Here is an 18653-nt window from a genome sequence, read left to right on the forward strand (position 1 = left end):
ACTTTCTATCTTACTCTAACGCATGGACATGAGGTATAAGCATGCTGAATGCTTTCTCACTCGCACTTAACCATTTCGTTCGAAGCTCTATACACACAATATCTCCTGTAAAACTAAAAATTTTACGTACTTCAGTTAAAGCGGTTCGGTGACGTGTTTTGCAGTGCTTCATTCGTGAATTTTCCCTTCTGATCGCTGTATAAAAAGCTTCAAATTACGTATATTGATGGATCCGTACATCACGGGAGCGTAAAACGAAATAATGATACATTTGGGAGTGTTCCTCATTTGAAAACGGAAGTGTGGTTAGCTGCACTGGAGCGTATCCGGAAATTTGTACATAAACAGTTCACCGCAGGACACTTATTCGTGCGCCGCAGTACGTGAAACATGAATTTGTGTAACATTTAATCAAATGACGAGTTCTTCGTTGAACATTTCACCGTGACATTTTATGAGATGTCTTTACTAGGTTAGGGTTAATCTAATTGGAACTGTACTATTTGCAAACTATCACCGCATTTTGTAAGATACGTACAAATGTAATCCACGGTGAAATGTTCAGCGAAGAACTCGTCATTTGATTAAATGTTATACAAACTCATGTTTCACGTACTGCGGCGTACGAATAAGTGTCCCACGATGAACTACATACGTACAACTTACATGTAACCGCACTGGAGAGGATTGTTAGTTCACAGTTTTAACACGTGGACAAGACGTTCTTGTTTCGTCAATAGCTTCAGTAGTATAGTTCTAACCAAAATAGTGTCGGGTCGTATTTTGAAACATGATAATCCTCCCCTTTTCTGATCCCTTATTTTTCTAAAGCACATATTTTAATATGTACCGAAAATTCCGTAAACAGCAAAGAAATTTAGAAAAAGAAATTTATAAAAAAACGTTTCTCTCACATTTTAAGCACAATTCACTGGTTCTCGATTATTTTTAAGTACATCATAACGGTGACATAATTTTCTATATTCACATGACTAAATACTATTGCGTGTAACTTAATAATGATGAAAATTATCTGGAGAAGTGCCACTACACCACTAGCCGGCTTCTCATCCGAGTGCTTCGGGTTCGATCCCGGTGAGGTTACAATACATTTATGTAATTTTCTCAAAGCCCATTTTGGGGGAAGTTTTTCAAGGTCAAGATCCGCCAAGGGTTGTAAAGCCTTAAATAATGATGTAAATAAAAACCAAATCATAACAGTTATATGTGTAAAATTTGTAAATGGGTATTTAAGTATGAAGCCAATTTATTATACATCAGTGGCGAGAGATGTAGGTAAACTTTTAAGAGTCGACATAAATAGTGCACACTAAATTATGTCAGTCATACTTATTTGTTTTTATAGAACTAAGAATATAAATTGCAGATCGTGCTGGTTAGTTTTTAAAAATCAATTAAACCCTGCCTAAACCAAACCTTCGGTATGCTATGGGCGATCTGACAAAAATATTACACACTTATTATAAGGTGTTAAGTAATTAGTTTTTTAAATTCATTATGCTCTGCCTAAACCAAAGCATAATAGATAACAATTAATATTATTTTATCTATAAAATATTTAAAATTATGTATGACTTAATGTTAAAATTTAAATATTTTATTGATATATGAGACGCATTCTGCAGTTTTTTTGATATATTGTTCAGCGCAGACTTGACAACATGTAAAGACTAGTGATTTTGGGTGGCCTCCAGGGAAGGCGAAGTAGAGGAAGAGTGTCGGAGCGACCAAATGAAGAAGCTGACTGCAGACAGCATTCAATCTGTCCCGTGAGAAGCAGAGAATGGAAAGAGGTGGAAATGGAAAGTCTTGGTCGCTCTAAATATGATAAAATTCAAAGGTGGTTACGATCCTCAGTCATGAGGGAACGACTGAGAAGAAGATTGATACACGAATATTTTTTGAGTACTATCTATTATGGCATGGTTTAATTGAAATTTTAAAAAACTAATCAACACTATCTGTAATTTGTAGTATTAGATCAATGAAAATAAATATGTATGACTGACAAAGTTTAGTGTGCTCTATTTATTTACCTCCACACTTCAACAAGATTACCTAAGTATTTAGTTAATTTTAATGTTCAGTTTCTAAACTGCGATTTGGCCCAAGTACCAGCCTCCCTGTAAACGAACTAACAATATGTATATTGTGCTTATTTTAAAATTTACGAAATTAAAATAACATTACGTTGAATACTTTTCGAGCGGCGTCATTAAAATCGGTGTTGTGTTATAGGGAATTTTCCTCGAATCCCGGCAAACGATTTCCCACAAAGGCTTCGTTTCAAAATCTAAATTATAATCTTAATACCTCGCGGCCATTACGGAAATTTATTTTGAAAATATTTAACGAGATTTCGTGTATTATTAGGTCACTAGAAAAAGTATTTATTCTTGTTGAAATTGCGAACGATTTAAAATACACAATCTCAGCAGGGTACCGAAAATTACGGATATAGCTGAGAAAGAGGGGGAATAAAAATATAGGGGAATATTTTATAATATTATCGTTTCTCGTTTCTTGGAAAAACCGCAAATTTATACTGAATTTGCTGATAATACGTAAATAATTATTACAATTAATTACAATAACAAATAAAAGTTGTCCAATTTTTGATACGTATTTATTTTTACACGCCATTATTTGTGGACCCACCCTAACCTTTTCCACCATGTTTATACATGGCTTATACCATGGCGTAATGATCGTTAGGCAACCTTCAAAGTTGTGCCGAGAGTAACTTTTCAAGACTTTTAATTCCTATTTTTCCTATTCGATGTCACGGAGACTTGAAGGTTTTGAGATGTGGCTGTATAGTCGCATCCTCAAAATTCCTTGGACTGATCAGGTGACAAATCTTGAAGTTCTCAATCAAATGGGAAAGGACCGAGAAGTTCTACGTAGTATCAAAACCATGAAACTACAGTACCTCGGCCACATTATGAGAAGACAAATATACAGCATTCCCCAACTTGTCATTCAAGGAAAGATCAATGGGAAGCGTAGCAGAGGACGGCGCCGCATTTCGTGGCTTAAGAATCTCCGTGATTGGTACGAGTGCAGCTCCACTGAACTGTTCCGGGTAGCAGACGACAACGATAAGATCGCCTTGATGGTGGCCGACCTCACAATAAGAAGAAGAATTCCTATTTTGATGTTAAAAAATATCTTCTCGCTCACCATCCTGTTAAATTACACGTTTATCAATTTGAAATCTGACTGAATTCTGGCCGCAAAAACTCAGTTATCATTTGCCTATAGCGGACGCCATTACACGTAATAGACGCTTTTTCATAATTTCATCCAGTCTAAAAACTGCAAAATTTATTAGAATTAATTTTATCTTCATATAAATTGCCTCGTTACTGGTGATGGTAATCAATAAAATTACAAGCATTGTCAACTATATCCTTCAAACTGGAGCTATCCTGTGCTGATTTTGGTCTTTTAATGTGCTTTGAGGACTAAATACTGTCTAAATCTGGACCGGCAGAGATCGACAAACAGATGAAATCGGACATTTTGCTTGACGAGTGGACAGCCGCTGGATAAATAACTTCATACAGTGGTGCCTAAGGAATCTAAAAGCTGTTGGATAGACGAGCTCAGTAGATGTACGTAGAGGTAAAAAAGAGAAAAGTAGAAAGGGAGACTTTCATCCAACCGTGAATCGACCCGGGTCTATATATAGCTTTTCAGTGAAATTATTGACAATTTATATTGTAATGGTTGGAAATTGATTATAATGACTTTGGAACAAAGATTGAGGTTGATTAAAAAAAAAATGAAAAAAATACGTGCTCTTCGAATTGATTCGTTCGATAATTTAAAAAGTTGAAAGGTTTCCGGTCGCGTTCAAATTCCGAAATATCGTTTTTCTACCGGATGTCGCGCCAGAATTGCGAGTACTTTTTGCAGGGGTGCAATAATGATTGAAGTATCGATCTTTCATTATTTTTTTTAAAGTCTCTTAGGCATGTTAATCGTTTATAAAAGGTTTATATTTTTTCTCTCTCTTGATATTTAAAGTGTGTTGTGATACGTTGACGATTTCTTTAGATTTAGATACTAAGATCCTAAAGATAGTGCTATATCATTATATTGTCATTTAATTCAAATTGTATTTATTAATTTTATATATTCTAAATGAGCTATTAAATTCGGTTATTATTAAAATTATTTTACATATATAATGGACATGACAAATTACAAATTCAAAGCAATCACAATATAGCATAAACAATACCTAAGGAAAAATAAGTAGGTACTAACAATATTTAAATAAAATATAGAGATATAAAATATATAAGTAAAACCGTATACGGAAACATGTCGAGTGAACTGAGTAGACGTTATTTTAAAAGTTTATAAAACAACGTCTACCTAAACTCACTCACGTAAGTGGAATATATCAATTACCGTTTATTGAATACAGTTATTGGTCTTTTAATTATGCATTATCAATCGTAGGTTAGTTATGCACATTGGGAGAACAAACCACAGAACAAATATGTACTATCTATATATAGATCTCTCACTAAGAAGCCTTTCGACTATAATGCCGTAATTCAACTGATAGTGGGCCCAGATAATAGACCCACTCGCAAATAAAATCATACAGAGAAGATATCATCACATAGAAAATTATCATTATATGTGTTCAACCTTCACGGAAGAAAAAAAATATTTTATAAATTTGAACATTTGCGGTATAACCAAATCATTGGTGTTTGAATGTTCTATAATATTTAAAATTTGTTTTTATTTTTTCAAATTTGTGTACATACATAGTTATATCTAACTGTATATCTTTACATGATGATTTGCCAAACAATACTGATCACAAATGTCAATTTTGGTGGGAATCAAAAAAAATGTCTGCTATAACGTTTTTATTGTACTAATTTGATAACGCTTTAGATACAACCTCTGCTATCTGCCTAATAAGCTGGAATAAATCATACTTGTCATTCTTGTAAAATACAGATAGTAGCTATAATTATTTTTTCTAGGCTTATTGGCTCGCCTTAAAACCATAATAAAATGTGATTAAAACGGGAAATCTTCATCGGACGCCGATATAGTAAGTAAGTTTTACTTAAAAAAACTGACTAAACCCTTCTCAAAAGTACAATAAATTTTTGTAAGTACTTACTCGCTACCGCCAATCGCAATTTGCTTTTGTACAATAGCCTTATCGAAAGCTGTATGCTGTAGCTACATATTATAATATTATGTAGCTCTGTACGCGGCTTCTACTTATTAAACATAGAAGAAATAACTCATTACGTTTTCAATAAACATATGACTTTGGTTCAATGTCATTTTATTAGTAAATTGTACAATAGAGATGAAGATCTCTTAGTATTCCCTCCTTCTCTCCAGATTAAAACGTCCAAGGTCTTTAAATCCAACTCGAAACTATCCCTTCATTGTGGACGAAATAGCCAGACCTTCGTTTAGTCATTTCCAATGTATGATCAATGTATATTATTGTATACCTACATAATATTGACTATCAAAATATCATCTAACCCAGTGGTTGCCAAACCGCGGCGCATTGCATATTTGCGCCTACTTATTCTTTTAAAGTAGGCGACATAACTGAATCCATATTCATATTTTCATCACCTGAGTGCGCTCAGTTCAAGTCATACAGCCTTCTTACTCATCAGTTCGTCCCATTTTTTGACAGTTTACAATTGTAGGAATAAAATAAAATTAGTTATTCAGTTAGAAAATGAGGATTTGAGCCAATTTCCACACTTACAAGAGCAGAATGAATGTGATGTGGATAATAGCAATTTGACACAAATATATTGAAAAAATCAAGATATTGCAAGGATCATTTAAAAGTCGTTTTTATGATTTTGCTAAAGAAGAAAACTGCATGCTCGCATTTAAAAACCCATTAACACTTAGTGAATAAAATGTAATGCAGATAGATACCTAGTAACATATAAATTGAATTAATTGATTTAAAAACAAATTATTTATTGAAATGAAATTTGATGAGCTTCTTTCCAGATCAAAATGCTTGACATAATTAATTTATGGTGTTCATTACCATGTGAACATTTTCCAGAGCTAAGAAAATTTGAAAAAAGTTATACATCTCGCTGTGGATCAACATACAGATGTGAACAAGTATTTTCAGCCATGAAATTGATTAAAAGCAAAACAAGGTCGCAAATAACTGTTTCAAATTTGAAAAATTCTCTGCTGCTCTCAGTAACAAATTTAACACCAAACATTGAAAGACTAGCAAAGCAGATCCTAGCTCTATCCCTATTTTCCAACCCCAACTGTGAACGTAAGAAGGTAGAAAAAGTGCTTGAGTTATATGGCGCATTTGAACTCGTCTGTGAAAAAAAATTGGCGCGTGGTATGCAAAAGGTTGGCCACCCTCTACTGGTTAGTTTCTAACCAGTAGAATAACTGTTGATATACTATGCAACTATGTGATCGTATGCGTTTGTTTAATGGACCCAAACTTTCAATAGCCAATTAATAACGTATTCACTCTATGAAACTTATTAGTATCTAATTAAAATTTTCCACAACGACGCGCATAACGCAAAGTTCCATTAAAAGTTTGAGAAGTATTTTGTCCTAGTTTCCAATACTAATTATTACAGCACCAACTCCACACTGAATTGTTTTAAATTTAATCGAAATTCGCATAAAAGCAATACTAGTATTGTCAAACTTTAGTTTAGGAATGCAATGTGTACACAAAAGTGGTTTACGAGGGCTGTTAAAATAAATCTGTACCTCAGAATGTGATTTAGGTGTGATTTTTGGTGAAAATAGGTGGAGTACAGATTTTTCCCATACCTACGTCACTACATATTTCAAAGCTAATTCACATTTAGAGTCTATTCATATCTGAAACCTGAAAAATCAAAAACCATAAAGCCCATCTTATATTCGGTGTCATTTTTGGACATGATTTATATTATAATACAAATATTTTTTTACCATGCTCGATTCTAAGAAAATCATAATATAGGCATGATGTTGTATTAAGAGATTTTTGTTTTTTACGATAAATTATTGTTAGCCACTTGCTCAACCCATTAGGTACATACTCTGACTCCAAACATACATTGCAAAATAATATAGAACCGGATTCGAACTAGGGACCAACGGCATTATAAATCGACGTAGCCATCGTGGGTGTAAATAGCTTGTGTGTATAGTATTTTAATAGTAAATAACTAGAGAACTGCAAAAATAACATAATAAAATATTTTTATTGAACGAGTAATTTACGAGAATTTAGGATATTGAACATACATAATTTAAAAACGTACCAAATCAAAGCTTTAATCCGTTGTAATTATGTAGGACACACGTGGTTCATTTTTGTCAAACATATTGGCGCGAATCCAATGGATGCAGGTTTGAATCCCATCAGGCGTCGTATTTTTTCAAATATTTTATCTAATGGGTATAGGTAAATATTATAATATAATAATCAAAAAAAGTTTTCTTAGCGGTACCATAGCCATCGGTGGTAATAACATTCTACGAAGTGCATTTCCATACTGTTTGTATGCACATTGCGTGCGTCGACCGCATGCGGCTCGTTACATCATTCCATAGCTAGCCGTTGCAACTGAGGACCGTTTGTTTGTACCCTGTATAATAATAATTACATTATCGCATTTTGTCGCTTTTGCTGTAGACCTACACACCTTCCAAATGCCTTTTTTTTATTCTAGCAATGAAAACTTGGCCTGCAGCTAAAACTCAAGTACTAGTCAAAACCTGTCGTAATCAGAAATGGTTATCGCGTACGCATGACTTTGGTACATATGTGTATGCCTTAATTAAACGATGACCGGTACTGAGGCTCCTTATCACAAAAACCACTCTGATGACTTTTATAACCTAAGATAAAGGTTACAGAAAACCATTTTTTACTTCATATTATTATCTAGTATGTAAATATATAATTTTCTTTTCTCCTAAGATTTATTGACAAAACAGTGACTAAAACTACCCAAATACCCAAGGAACTGTTATATATTTTTTTAATATATCCTGAGCGGATTTGCGACTCAACGACTTATCTATCCTCTTGAAACGTGTAAAATGCATCCAGTTACGATATCATTAAATATGAAGACTCTGGTGAAAAAAGGAATATATTATTCAACAACAAAAATCTTTGAAAAACCTTCTTCTTGAGAGATGAGCCTAAATATATGAAATTAAAGCAAAAAAGAACCACTTGTTAATCGTTTAAGTTATCTATAAGTAACTTTACATTGCATGAATGAACTTCAAACTACTGCTATAATATTTATTCACCAATTTGCATGGTATATAAAGAGACAATCCATCATGACGACAACATAAGCAGCTACTATATTATACTAGAAATAATTACAAGATAAAAAGAACTTTTTATATACAGCGTTTTTAAATTCTGTTGAACCATATAAACTTGACCGATCAAAAAAATTGTACTTGACATGTCATATTGATTTCCATAGTAACGCACGTATATATTAATAATTTAGTTGCTAGGACCTCAGACCTCTAGCAACCAATAATGGTGTCGAAATAACATTTCATACAAAACAGAATTAACTGAAAATGAATTCAATTCTACTTAAAGATGGCTAAAAGTATTAAAAAATACATTGGCATCCTGTGCTGATATATTCTAAAAGCTTCAAATGTCTAGCTAGTCGGGTTAATTAAGTTAGTTAAAAATCGATTGCAAGATTATTGTACCGGACAAAGAACCACCGGACAAATAAGAATACGAGCTAAGAAAAACGTTGTAAAATCGGAATGGCTGCTAAGCGATCTTAATATTTATGACGTCAACCAACTTAATCATGCTTTATAAGCTTGCAAAATAGTTTCAGATGTTATCACATAACATAAATAACCTTTTTACGTATGAAATATTTACAATTTTCAAATTTGAATTTATAATATTAAATTTTGACATTAGCGATGTACTCCTTGCGTTGAAAATCGTGCACGCCCAAAGAGATTGAAAGACTGGAGTCCAATCTCTTTGTGCACGCCACTGCATAATATCATAATATATCATATAATATGTAACATGTGCTGGATTCAATGACAATAAAGTCAAGACCGCTTTTAAAGTGACGTCTGTGGTCGAGATGCTCATCGACGCGTCGATTTACAGAGGCATCCTCAAGCAAGAGTCAAAAGCAGTAGATCAAAAAACGTTGTTGCATTATTCAAAAGGTTTTTTGTGGAAATTTTCCACTCCGCGAAGCAAAAACATGAAAAATGCGGCGAGCTCTATCCACGCCTCATTTGCATTAGTCGATTAACTTGGCGTCAACTATCGTTATAATGGAATGACTGTGGCATGTGTTATCGTCGAATCTTCTATTACCAGTAGCGAAGAGTCGATCACTGACTATTTATTAATACTTACTTATGTTTATATACTCTAGTCTAAAAGTTACAAGAGATCTCTGTTTACACATTTTTTTCATTATACGCGATGTAAACGAGAACTTAGAGCGGATGCAGAAACATTATTGTCATAACTAAAATTTCCTTAGCAGAAAACACTATGCAGAAACATTGTCCTTAGTTAAAATCATTTCTATTGAAAATAATACCATATTTAAAAATTCTCTTTCCTATAGTTTAAGTAAATTATTTTATAATTGTTAAACGATGTCAAAAATATGACAACTGCATTTTATAAATGCAATAACTGTAAATATATATTAATATTTAATTATAATACTCTTATGTTTCCGTTATAAGTCATTATACGTGATTCCACAGGCACCGCAAGATATTTTTTTAACATGGTAACACTAGCGTCAAGTGTCATTTTATCATCTGGCATCTTGTATTTCTGCGGGCTGGCGTATACAAGTAAAATAATATTCTGCAAGAACATGCCAAACGAATTAACACTATCAATATCCATATTGAGATAAATTGTTAAATGAATATGAGTGTATGGACTGTTTTATAGCACGTGAATTTATTTTGACAGCGGCTGTCAGTGGTAAAATGGTAAAACGGAAAGAGGCGTGTTCATAACAAAAGTTGTCTATGGTTAAGGATTCCTTAACTCTATACTCAGTATAGTCTATAGTGAAGTCATCCTTTTCGGCGTCTTATCCTTAGGACCGAAATCTTAGATTGTGCATAACGCTCTTACTTTACAATAATAATTATTTTTGATAGTATTCATTGAGGGAACGTGGGAGTCCATTATGGCAGTGGATCGTGATGATAGAGATAGATAGATCACTGTTAATATAATAGTATAATAAATACAATGACAATACGGTGAGCTGTGTTTTTACCGGGAAGCTATAATCGAGTGGCATTCCCAATCAATTGTGATTCGCTATTTATTGACGTACTCATAACCAACATAATATCTTGAAAAAAATATTTAGGAAATAACCATTATATAAAATAGCTATTTTATATCGAATTTGCGATTATTGGATATGGCTGACTATATGGGAAATAAATGTTAAAGAAATTATAATTGCGGATAGCTATTTATTATCTCTGACACGGCTTGAGTTGTTGATCCCCATAAATATTAATTAAAATATGCGTGTCCAACTTCAAAACAAAAACTAAAGGACAAAACCAATCGTAAGGTAAGAACTGTTCTCCATAATCAAGAAAGTTGTTTCACTGTAATCATAATGTATTGATCACTGTCTCATTTTAATAATATACTTACATTACTTTTGTTCAACGGGCACCTTCATCACTAACTGATACTGTCAAAGACCCACATAGGGTTGTAACGCCAGGGATCGAAATGGACCGGAACGCACCGGAGCGCCGTTCCGGTTCATAAAATCTCCAAAATTATCGCTCCGTCTCGTGGAAATATTAATTTGGCCGCCTGAGCTAGATATGTCATATATTATAATAAAAAAATCTAACAGACTTATTTTTATAAAATACATATACAATTAGATACCAACGTTAATATTTTCATAAAATTATCGAGCGCTCCGGTTCATAAAATTTTCCATTTCGAGCGCTGTAGTAGCGCTAAGAGGAAAGATTAGGTGACCTTACCTCATCTATTCTTTGAAGAACGTTCTGCTACTGATCTGATAGGATGTTGATACGGCGTAACGAAAGTGAGGCGACATTGTCTCTGAAGTGTCTTTGGAGTAACCTTCCATAATCTTACTTAGTGCGGGCTAAAATTTGAGAATAACTAGTATATATTTTACCCTATCTACCGTTTTGTTATCAGCGTTTGTTGGTAACACTGATTAAAGTAGTATTTGAGGTTATAATAAAAAATACATGTCAATTAAATAAAAAAATATCTCGCGTCAAGATTGTCCAACAGTAAATGGCCTGCCATAAACATCGAAAACGGGGCGAAATCGCGAAAATAAAAATCGCCGACAGAGCTAATTTGATAGATGCCATCTAGCGGTCGTTCAATCAACTCGTTCCGAGCGCACAAGATGGCGGCGATTCGGTCGAACAAAATAAATGGCGCAGTTTTGCCCATACAAAAGACAGAGACATAATCTATGGCCCGCGAATTGATGACGCTGTAGGTACCCACTCACCGATCAGTGGTGTCATTCTAATTTTCTGACAACCGGTTCACAATTTAATTTATCAACAAAATTAATAATAGTGCGTACTCTCAATATGTCGGTTGCAAATTGCCATAAACAATTCTTTCCTGTAATTGTTCTTTGGGTTGTCACTGGTTGCTAAGACAACCCTCAAAAGATAATGCGTACAGTCAAAAAAATGAGTCCTTTTCTTATGTAAACTATTTCAATTTATACTGAACAAATACTGGTTTCTGTATGAGGGTGGCTCCGGGAGTGTTCATTTTGGGTTTTGGATGATGAAGACTTTTAATGATACAGCTGAATTAAGTATGACAATAAATCATGTACCTACATAATAATAGTATACCTACATATATGAAAACACACTCGTATAAGTACTTGTCTCTGCAGACGTATATTATATTCATTTAAACGGCGAAAACAGGTTTCAATTATTATGATAGAATAATATGTTGGTCATAGTAATTGAATAATTATTAATACGTAGAAGGGACAACATAGCACTGAGGTGTGAAATGTCTGATTCTCGACGGACACGTACTATTATGGGAGGGGGTTGATTACCATTAGGTACGCACTATTAACTTTGATATTATTACTTCATTCGATAACACGCCGCGCTTATAATCTAGTAAATTCGACATGAAACAATTCCGTATGTGTGGGACCGAAAGCCTGGTATTTTCACTTCGGGGGGAGGTAGAGGAAGAACAGATTCTTTTGGCATTGCGGCCATGACGAAGTCACTTTGGAACGGTGTTAGTGTCATCTGAGAGTAATGATACCTACACCAAAATGAGTGTCACCTGTACTGCCAGAGAATTTGACACCATTCTAACTGATTTTTTAAAATGTTGTCTATTACGTTCAACGATGCGATTTTTAGCACAAATAGTTACCTCCTTGGGTCTTTCGGGTTTTGGGGAGCAAAATGGATAGATTTTTGTACCTTGTCAGAGGCTCTTCCCTATTATGATTATAGACTCATTAAACGTAGCGGGAAAGCGATGTGTAATTGCATGATGGGGAATTCGGGCAATAATTTCTGTTTGTAGATTTGATATCAGTACATTATTATCTCGATACTCCTGAAAATGCCTTCGTATAGTCGATTTTTTGCGTTACAGAGACGCCCATATACCCAGAAATCGAAAAAAACCCATTTTCACTATTGATTATAATATAAAATACAATTGACTGCACATCGTCTAACCAATGAATAACTCCGATCCCACAGCCTATATTATAATATGGTAATCAATAGCAATTCTACTCAAGTCACAGAGTTTCACTAAAAGCAGCTAAATCGAGCACTTAGCAAGTCAACTATCGTACTAGGTCTAGGACATTAATAACCGGTTCGCAAACAATATATATATTTTAACAACCAGCTCGCAAAAATCGGTGCGAGATAACTTTAGGGGATGACACCCCTGGATATTATGCTGCTGCTAGACCGTTTTCTTACGATAGTCAGTCGTGTTTAAAACCCCCTTCGCGATTTATTTGAAGAAGGTGGCCATATTTTTTCCGACTATCTTCTTTGTAGTGAAGCTAAATGGATCACTGTGAGAGTTTAATAGTATTTTATCCGAGAAAAAAAACTTTACCTATGCTCTGACTTTTGTTGTAATACCAATGATAAAAACATGTTAAAATTTCTGAAAATTAACGGGTCACAAGTAGTGGTGTGGTGGGGCCGATACTGTCTGCTATTTATACTCTTAGTTCGACGAAAACACAAACTTACATATGACTGATAAAGTTTAGTGTGCATTTTACTCCCTATTTCAATTATACTTTGTCAATTTATGGCTACGGCCGTATGTTGTAGCTTAACCACTGGGGAATGAAACAAAAGAAATGGCGTATTTCAAAAAAACACTACCTTATTCTTAGGTCAATAATTATTATAAAGCAATCATTATTCGTAGCATGTTTATCACACTTAAATGGTCAAAGACACAGCTTATAATGAATATCTTTAAAATTATCTTCAAATGTGTTAATCTTGCCCATTTTTTGAATAATAAAATGCCTAATTCTTGTCAAATTTGGGATCACAGAGATTATCAATATAATTTTTTATCGTAAATATTTCACTATAATAATTCAATATAAATTATACTGATGGTTGTATAAATGCGTTTAAAAATTAATAAATGTTAAACATCTTAACACCACTGCACATTTATGTACTGAAATATGACTATATTCTAAACCATTAGAGCGAGAGGTTTAAGAGAATACTATTTTATGTAATAAAAATACTTTATGCAGTCACCAAATGTTTAAAATAAATATAAATGATAATAAGGCTTCAAAATTACAGAAATAGATTATCTACAACGTTTAAGGTATGTCCAGGATCATGCTTTGAAAATAGAAAAAAAAGCTCCATTTTGACCCACGCTGAGCATGTCCCCTCTTAAGATAGATACTCATTGTGTAGGTGTGCTTACTTATTGTTGAGATGGAAACGTTTTATTTTTTTCAATATTGCAGCATGTTTCTCGTAGTTTAAAAATATTCACAAATAACTTGGTTTTATTTTTGCAAATTTATTTCTATCTTCTTCAAAATGTTGAATTGACAGATTTTCACAGAATTTTGTGACATTTCCTTTCCCTGAGTGACAGTCAAAATACATTATTTTGTTTGTATTTCTAAAAAATAATGTGATATGGAAAAGATTCTTGTGTAGGTATCTAGAAACACCATGTTCTTCACAAGTAAAATCATTAAATATGTTAAAATGAAACGAAACGTATTATAATTCTAGATCTATAACATAGATATTATGTTAACGGTATTTTAAAATATGAATTTGAAAGTGGCAGAAGTAATAATATCATACCGACGATGGTCTAATTGGTTGAGCGGCCATCTCTAAAGCAGTTTGATTCCAATACGAGGCTAAAAGCATGTTGTTTTTTCAATAGATTCTGTGTAAGGATGAAATGGGTAATACAAATTGCTAACAACCTTTCTTTTCAATCTCTGGCAATAAACGAGTCCTGTGAGAAGCTGTGTCAGCAGAAATTCGTGATATGCCCATGAGTTTTCTTAAATTAATATCATTCAATTATTTTTTATGTAATGTATTTTTCACAAACCGTCAGCGGCATCGGTTAATGCTTACTCAGTGAGACACGCCAACGGCGAAAAATATTGTCTTACACATGCATTTCACACGAATCTACTTACGAGTTACACATAAGAATTTTACATAAAATAATATAACTTATGATTATTATGAACTTCAGGCCGTCAACCAATACTCCAATTTGGTTGACCGAAATTCATGGGATATTCAGTGTCAGCAGTATTCAATTGTGAGGGCGTCAATAAATAGTCGATTAAATTAAAAGGTCTCACTTCGCTTTTTATATGTATTGTATAACTGTCACTCGTATCATGGGCTTACATAATATCTACCTCGCTGTTATCTTTTATCATTGTATCACTGTACTTGTGTCAATGCGTCAATAATTAAACATGTAACCACTCTTGACAGCCAGTCTTCAGTTCTTCAATCATCTCCTCATCACACAATCACCAGCTTACATCCAAATTATATTATCTTTAATATTTGTTAGCCACTAACCGTCAGTGACGTCTCTAGACAAAATGCCGCTCCTAGGCAGTGCCAAAATACCGCCACATTCTTTTATACTTACAGTACTTTTTGTCATCCTTTTATGACTCCAATATCTAACAAATGTGTTATATGGATACATAACTAACAAGATAGATTTCACTAAATCTAATTTAAATGCCATATCTGATTCAATAAACAATATTGCGAGTCTACGATTTCAGATAGATACATTTTAAAATACACCTGATAACTTCCAAAACTCGTGAGTGACTAGCAAACATATTTGGTTAAATTTTAAATTAGGTACTTAAGTATGTAGGTACCTAGGTATCTATAATTCAATTATTATTTGCAAATCTGTACGTGTCACTGCTGTTCACCAAGGACGTGACACCCAAGGGCAACCGAAAGAAACTAGACATCGCGAACCCGTCAAAAAATAACATTCTGTTTCCAACCAGTGAGCTGCATTTTTTAATGGAAAGATATTTCCGTTATTACCATTGATATACTACTGGATGAATCATATGCTTCTTAAAATGACGCCCGATTTTCAGTGACTCGGCCTTTGTTAAAACTTACTGAGTAAGCCCAACTAGCTTGCATCTTACTCTAACTAATAGTCAGCGCATGACGACTTGCTCTGTTTGCTTTGCGTTGCAGCACCCTTAGGTTCACTATTCCAAGAACGCAAATTTAGTTTTACAGCCAGGGCAATACGGGTGAAATTCGGGAATCCATGTTATCGGTCTTATCGCATTATACCTACAAGGAAATATTATAAGACGATATTCGTAATATCTTTTGTGGTACATTTTTAAAATGACACTTGTATGGGAACTGCTCATCTAGTAGTATATCAATGGTTATTTCTTAGTTTAGGTAGCTATTTCTATTTATAGATAATGATTATTCTCGATTTGCCGCCCTTCGGGTAACTGCCGCCCCCAAGCGATGCTCAATCTGCCTACTCCCACGGGACGTCACTGCTAACCGTCGATAGACAACGTCATTAAAATAAAAAGAAGGATGTTCAAAAGTATTATAATACAACATTTAGTATTGTTCATTGAATAAAAGAAAGTATAATAAAAACATAGCGAGTCTAACACTTAAGTGAAATTATTATATGAATACTAAACGTTAAATTACAAAATAAAATTATAAATAGGTAGACTAATGATTTTGTCGCATAGGAAAATAATAGAAAAACTATTAGAAAATTTAAGAGGGAAATAAGACTAACATGTAATGTGTAAATTAATTTACTTAGATAAATGAGAACTGTAAAAATAAGGCTTAAGATAGTAAAATAGTAACACTCGATAATAAAATCATTCATTTACTACAAAATAATACCATAGTATCATTATCCCTGAGTAATTAACTAGTTTCTGAAAGTATTTCTAAAGCTCTAGAGTTTATACAACTCACTCTTCGCAGACGCAGTCAGCTTAAAGCTCCATGAAAAGCTCTAGTTAAGTAAGACAGGGGACGTGCAGCAGGTAATATTGCTACGTGTAGTTTGTAAGTAAAATTTATATTCTCAGAACATGGTGCCAGGTTCAAAGCTTGTGTTAGCGAAAATGGATTTTATCATATTCGTTTGCAAAGATTTTAACGTTGAACAAGTCAAATGTATATTAGATAGACAAGTTTTAAAGCTGAATAAAAATTGTTGCAAGCAATGGCATATTCACAATCCCAGTCGGTTGTTAAGTTTCCAATTTTATTGTTTTTTTTTGTATATATCGGCTATATTCTTCTTATTTCTTCCGACCATGTCCGATCCTAATAGGATCATATGGGCCTCCACAGAGTAGAGATTTGTATTGACAGTTTTTTTTACGAGAAATGGATGTCAGCCACTTGCTCAACCTATTAGGTCTATACTCTGACTCATACATCTCAAAAATGTTAACTTTTAAATGAGATCATAATATGGAATAATTATTTCTTGCTACATATTTTGTAGTATTTATTACATTTTTACCTCCTGTCGAGTCGTTCAATATTCGATTATACGACTATTAGAATACTGATACTCCTTATTAGTGGATAACATGAAAGATACACACCGTAGTGTACATATTATAAAGCGACAAGAAACAGCATGGAACTGCATATTCACTCAAACATACGGATGATGTAGGCCGTTCAGAATTTTGTCACTGTTTCCACGAGATCATTCCACGAGGTCCTCTTCTTTGAGCTGGCTAACTCAATCGATGAATTTGCTGCACGTGATGTATATTCGTATGGTTGTTAGTCAGTATGAAATATCTCCACGAAAAGAGCTTTACAACCTCTTCCGAGAAGAATTTTAGACTTGATAGATTTCGATATAGCAAAAATGGACAGTGCCAAATAGCAGAGAGGTACCATAGATAATAGACCAGATGGTCGAGGATTGACTAGCTGGCCCAGACTCCGGTGGGTGGACGGTGTCAATATAAATGATAGAGTGGCCAACGCAGACACTGGTATAGGATGGAAGAAGATAAATGAAAGTTCTTGGAGAAAGCTAGTACCCGCTTTGGGTTTTTAAGGCACTGATGATGATGATTAAATGGTAGGAAGAGAGAAGAGATATTTATAAAAAAATAAGATATTTTTATAAATTTGTGTTATCAATGTTCTTGAGCGGATGAAACCAATGCTATTAATTATTGTTTGACAATGTCCTATATCTATTTAGTACATTCTATTGCACAGTATATTGTATTATATTTCAGTTAATAAAAACCGAATCAAATATACATGAATAGTATTTAAATATGTGACGACATCGAATTAAAATGCATTGTCTGTTTTAAATAACATTCTGAGAGAAAGCACATTCTTACCTGAAGTTCAGGAAAGCTTTGCCGTACAATCAGAGTCCAAAGATTGTACAGTACGCACCCCGTGAGTAACCATAGCCAGTAGAAGAAGAAATTTTCGTCAGGGTTGACGACGGTTCGAGGTGGTCTCTGTGCCCGACGTCGCCGTCTGCCTGATGATGGATTTCCGTTGACTCCACCGCCTCCGCCGCCTCCTTCTGACCCTGTGTCTTCCACCTGGTCAAGAATACAAGGAGATTCAGGTAATGCAATATATACAGGAAGAAAAAGAATAAATGTACTTATAACACATTATTTGAAGGCAAAGAACAATGAAAAAAAATAAAAAAAATTACACTTATGAAAATATATACTGCTGCCAATTATCCGCACGAAATACTTTCCACTTTGTTTCATATGACCCAACTGAAATGTATAGATCCTATCCGTGGTTTTATCTGACTGACTTTCTAATGAAAAATGCCCATGGGAGAGAGGATCAAGGAGAATTAACACAAATAAACGATTCTAATTAATTTACATACAATATGTAAAAACAAAGACAAACCAATATGGACATACCGTCACTGTTCTGGCAGAAGACACTAA

The 18653-nt window shown here is 33.8% G+C and overlaps 1 protein-coding gene across 1 annotated transcript in view; it reads right to left on the minus strand.

Annotated features, from left to right (window-relative positions):
- Positions 1–18653, minus strand: part of LOC147069578 (uncharacterized) — a 126929-nt gene that overhangs the window by 89137 nt on the left and 19139 nt on the right. Inside the window, 1 exon segment of the mRNA XM_085950845.1 lies at positions 18069–18281. Coding sequence (XP_085806971.1) covers positions 18069–18281 — 213 coding nt within the window.

The sequence above is a fragment of the Rhyacophila brunnea genome, unplaced genomic scaffold (genome assembly GCF_057557595.1).
Source record: "Rhyacophila brunnea isolate RB1 unplaced genomic scaffold, BYU_Rbru_1.0 scaffold_23, whole genome shotgun sequence".
In the NCBI taxonomy this organism is placed as follows: domain Eukaryota; kingdom Metazoa; phylum Arthropoda; class Insecta; order Trichoptera; family Rhyacophilidae; genus Rhyacophila; species Rhyacophila brunnea.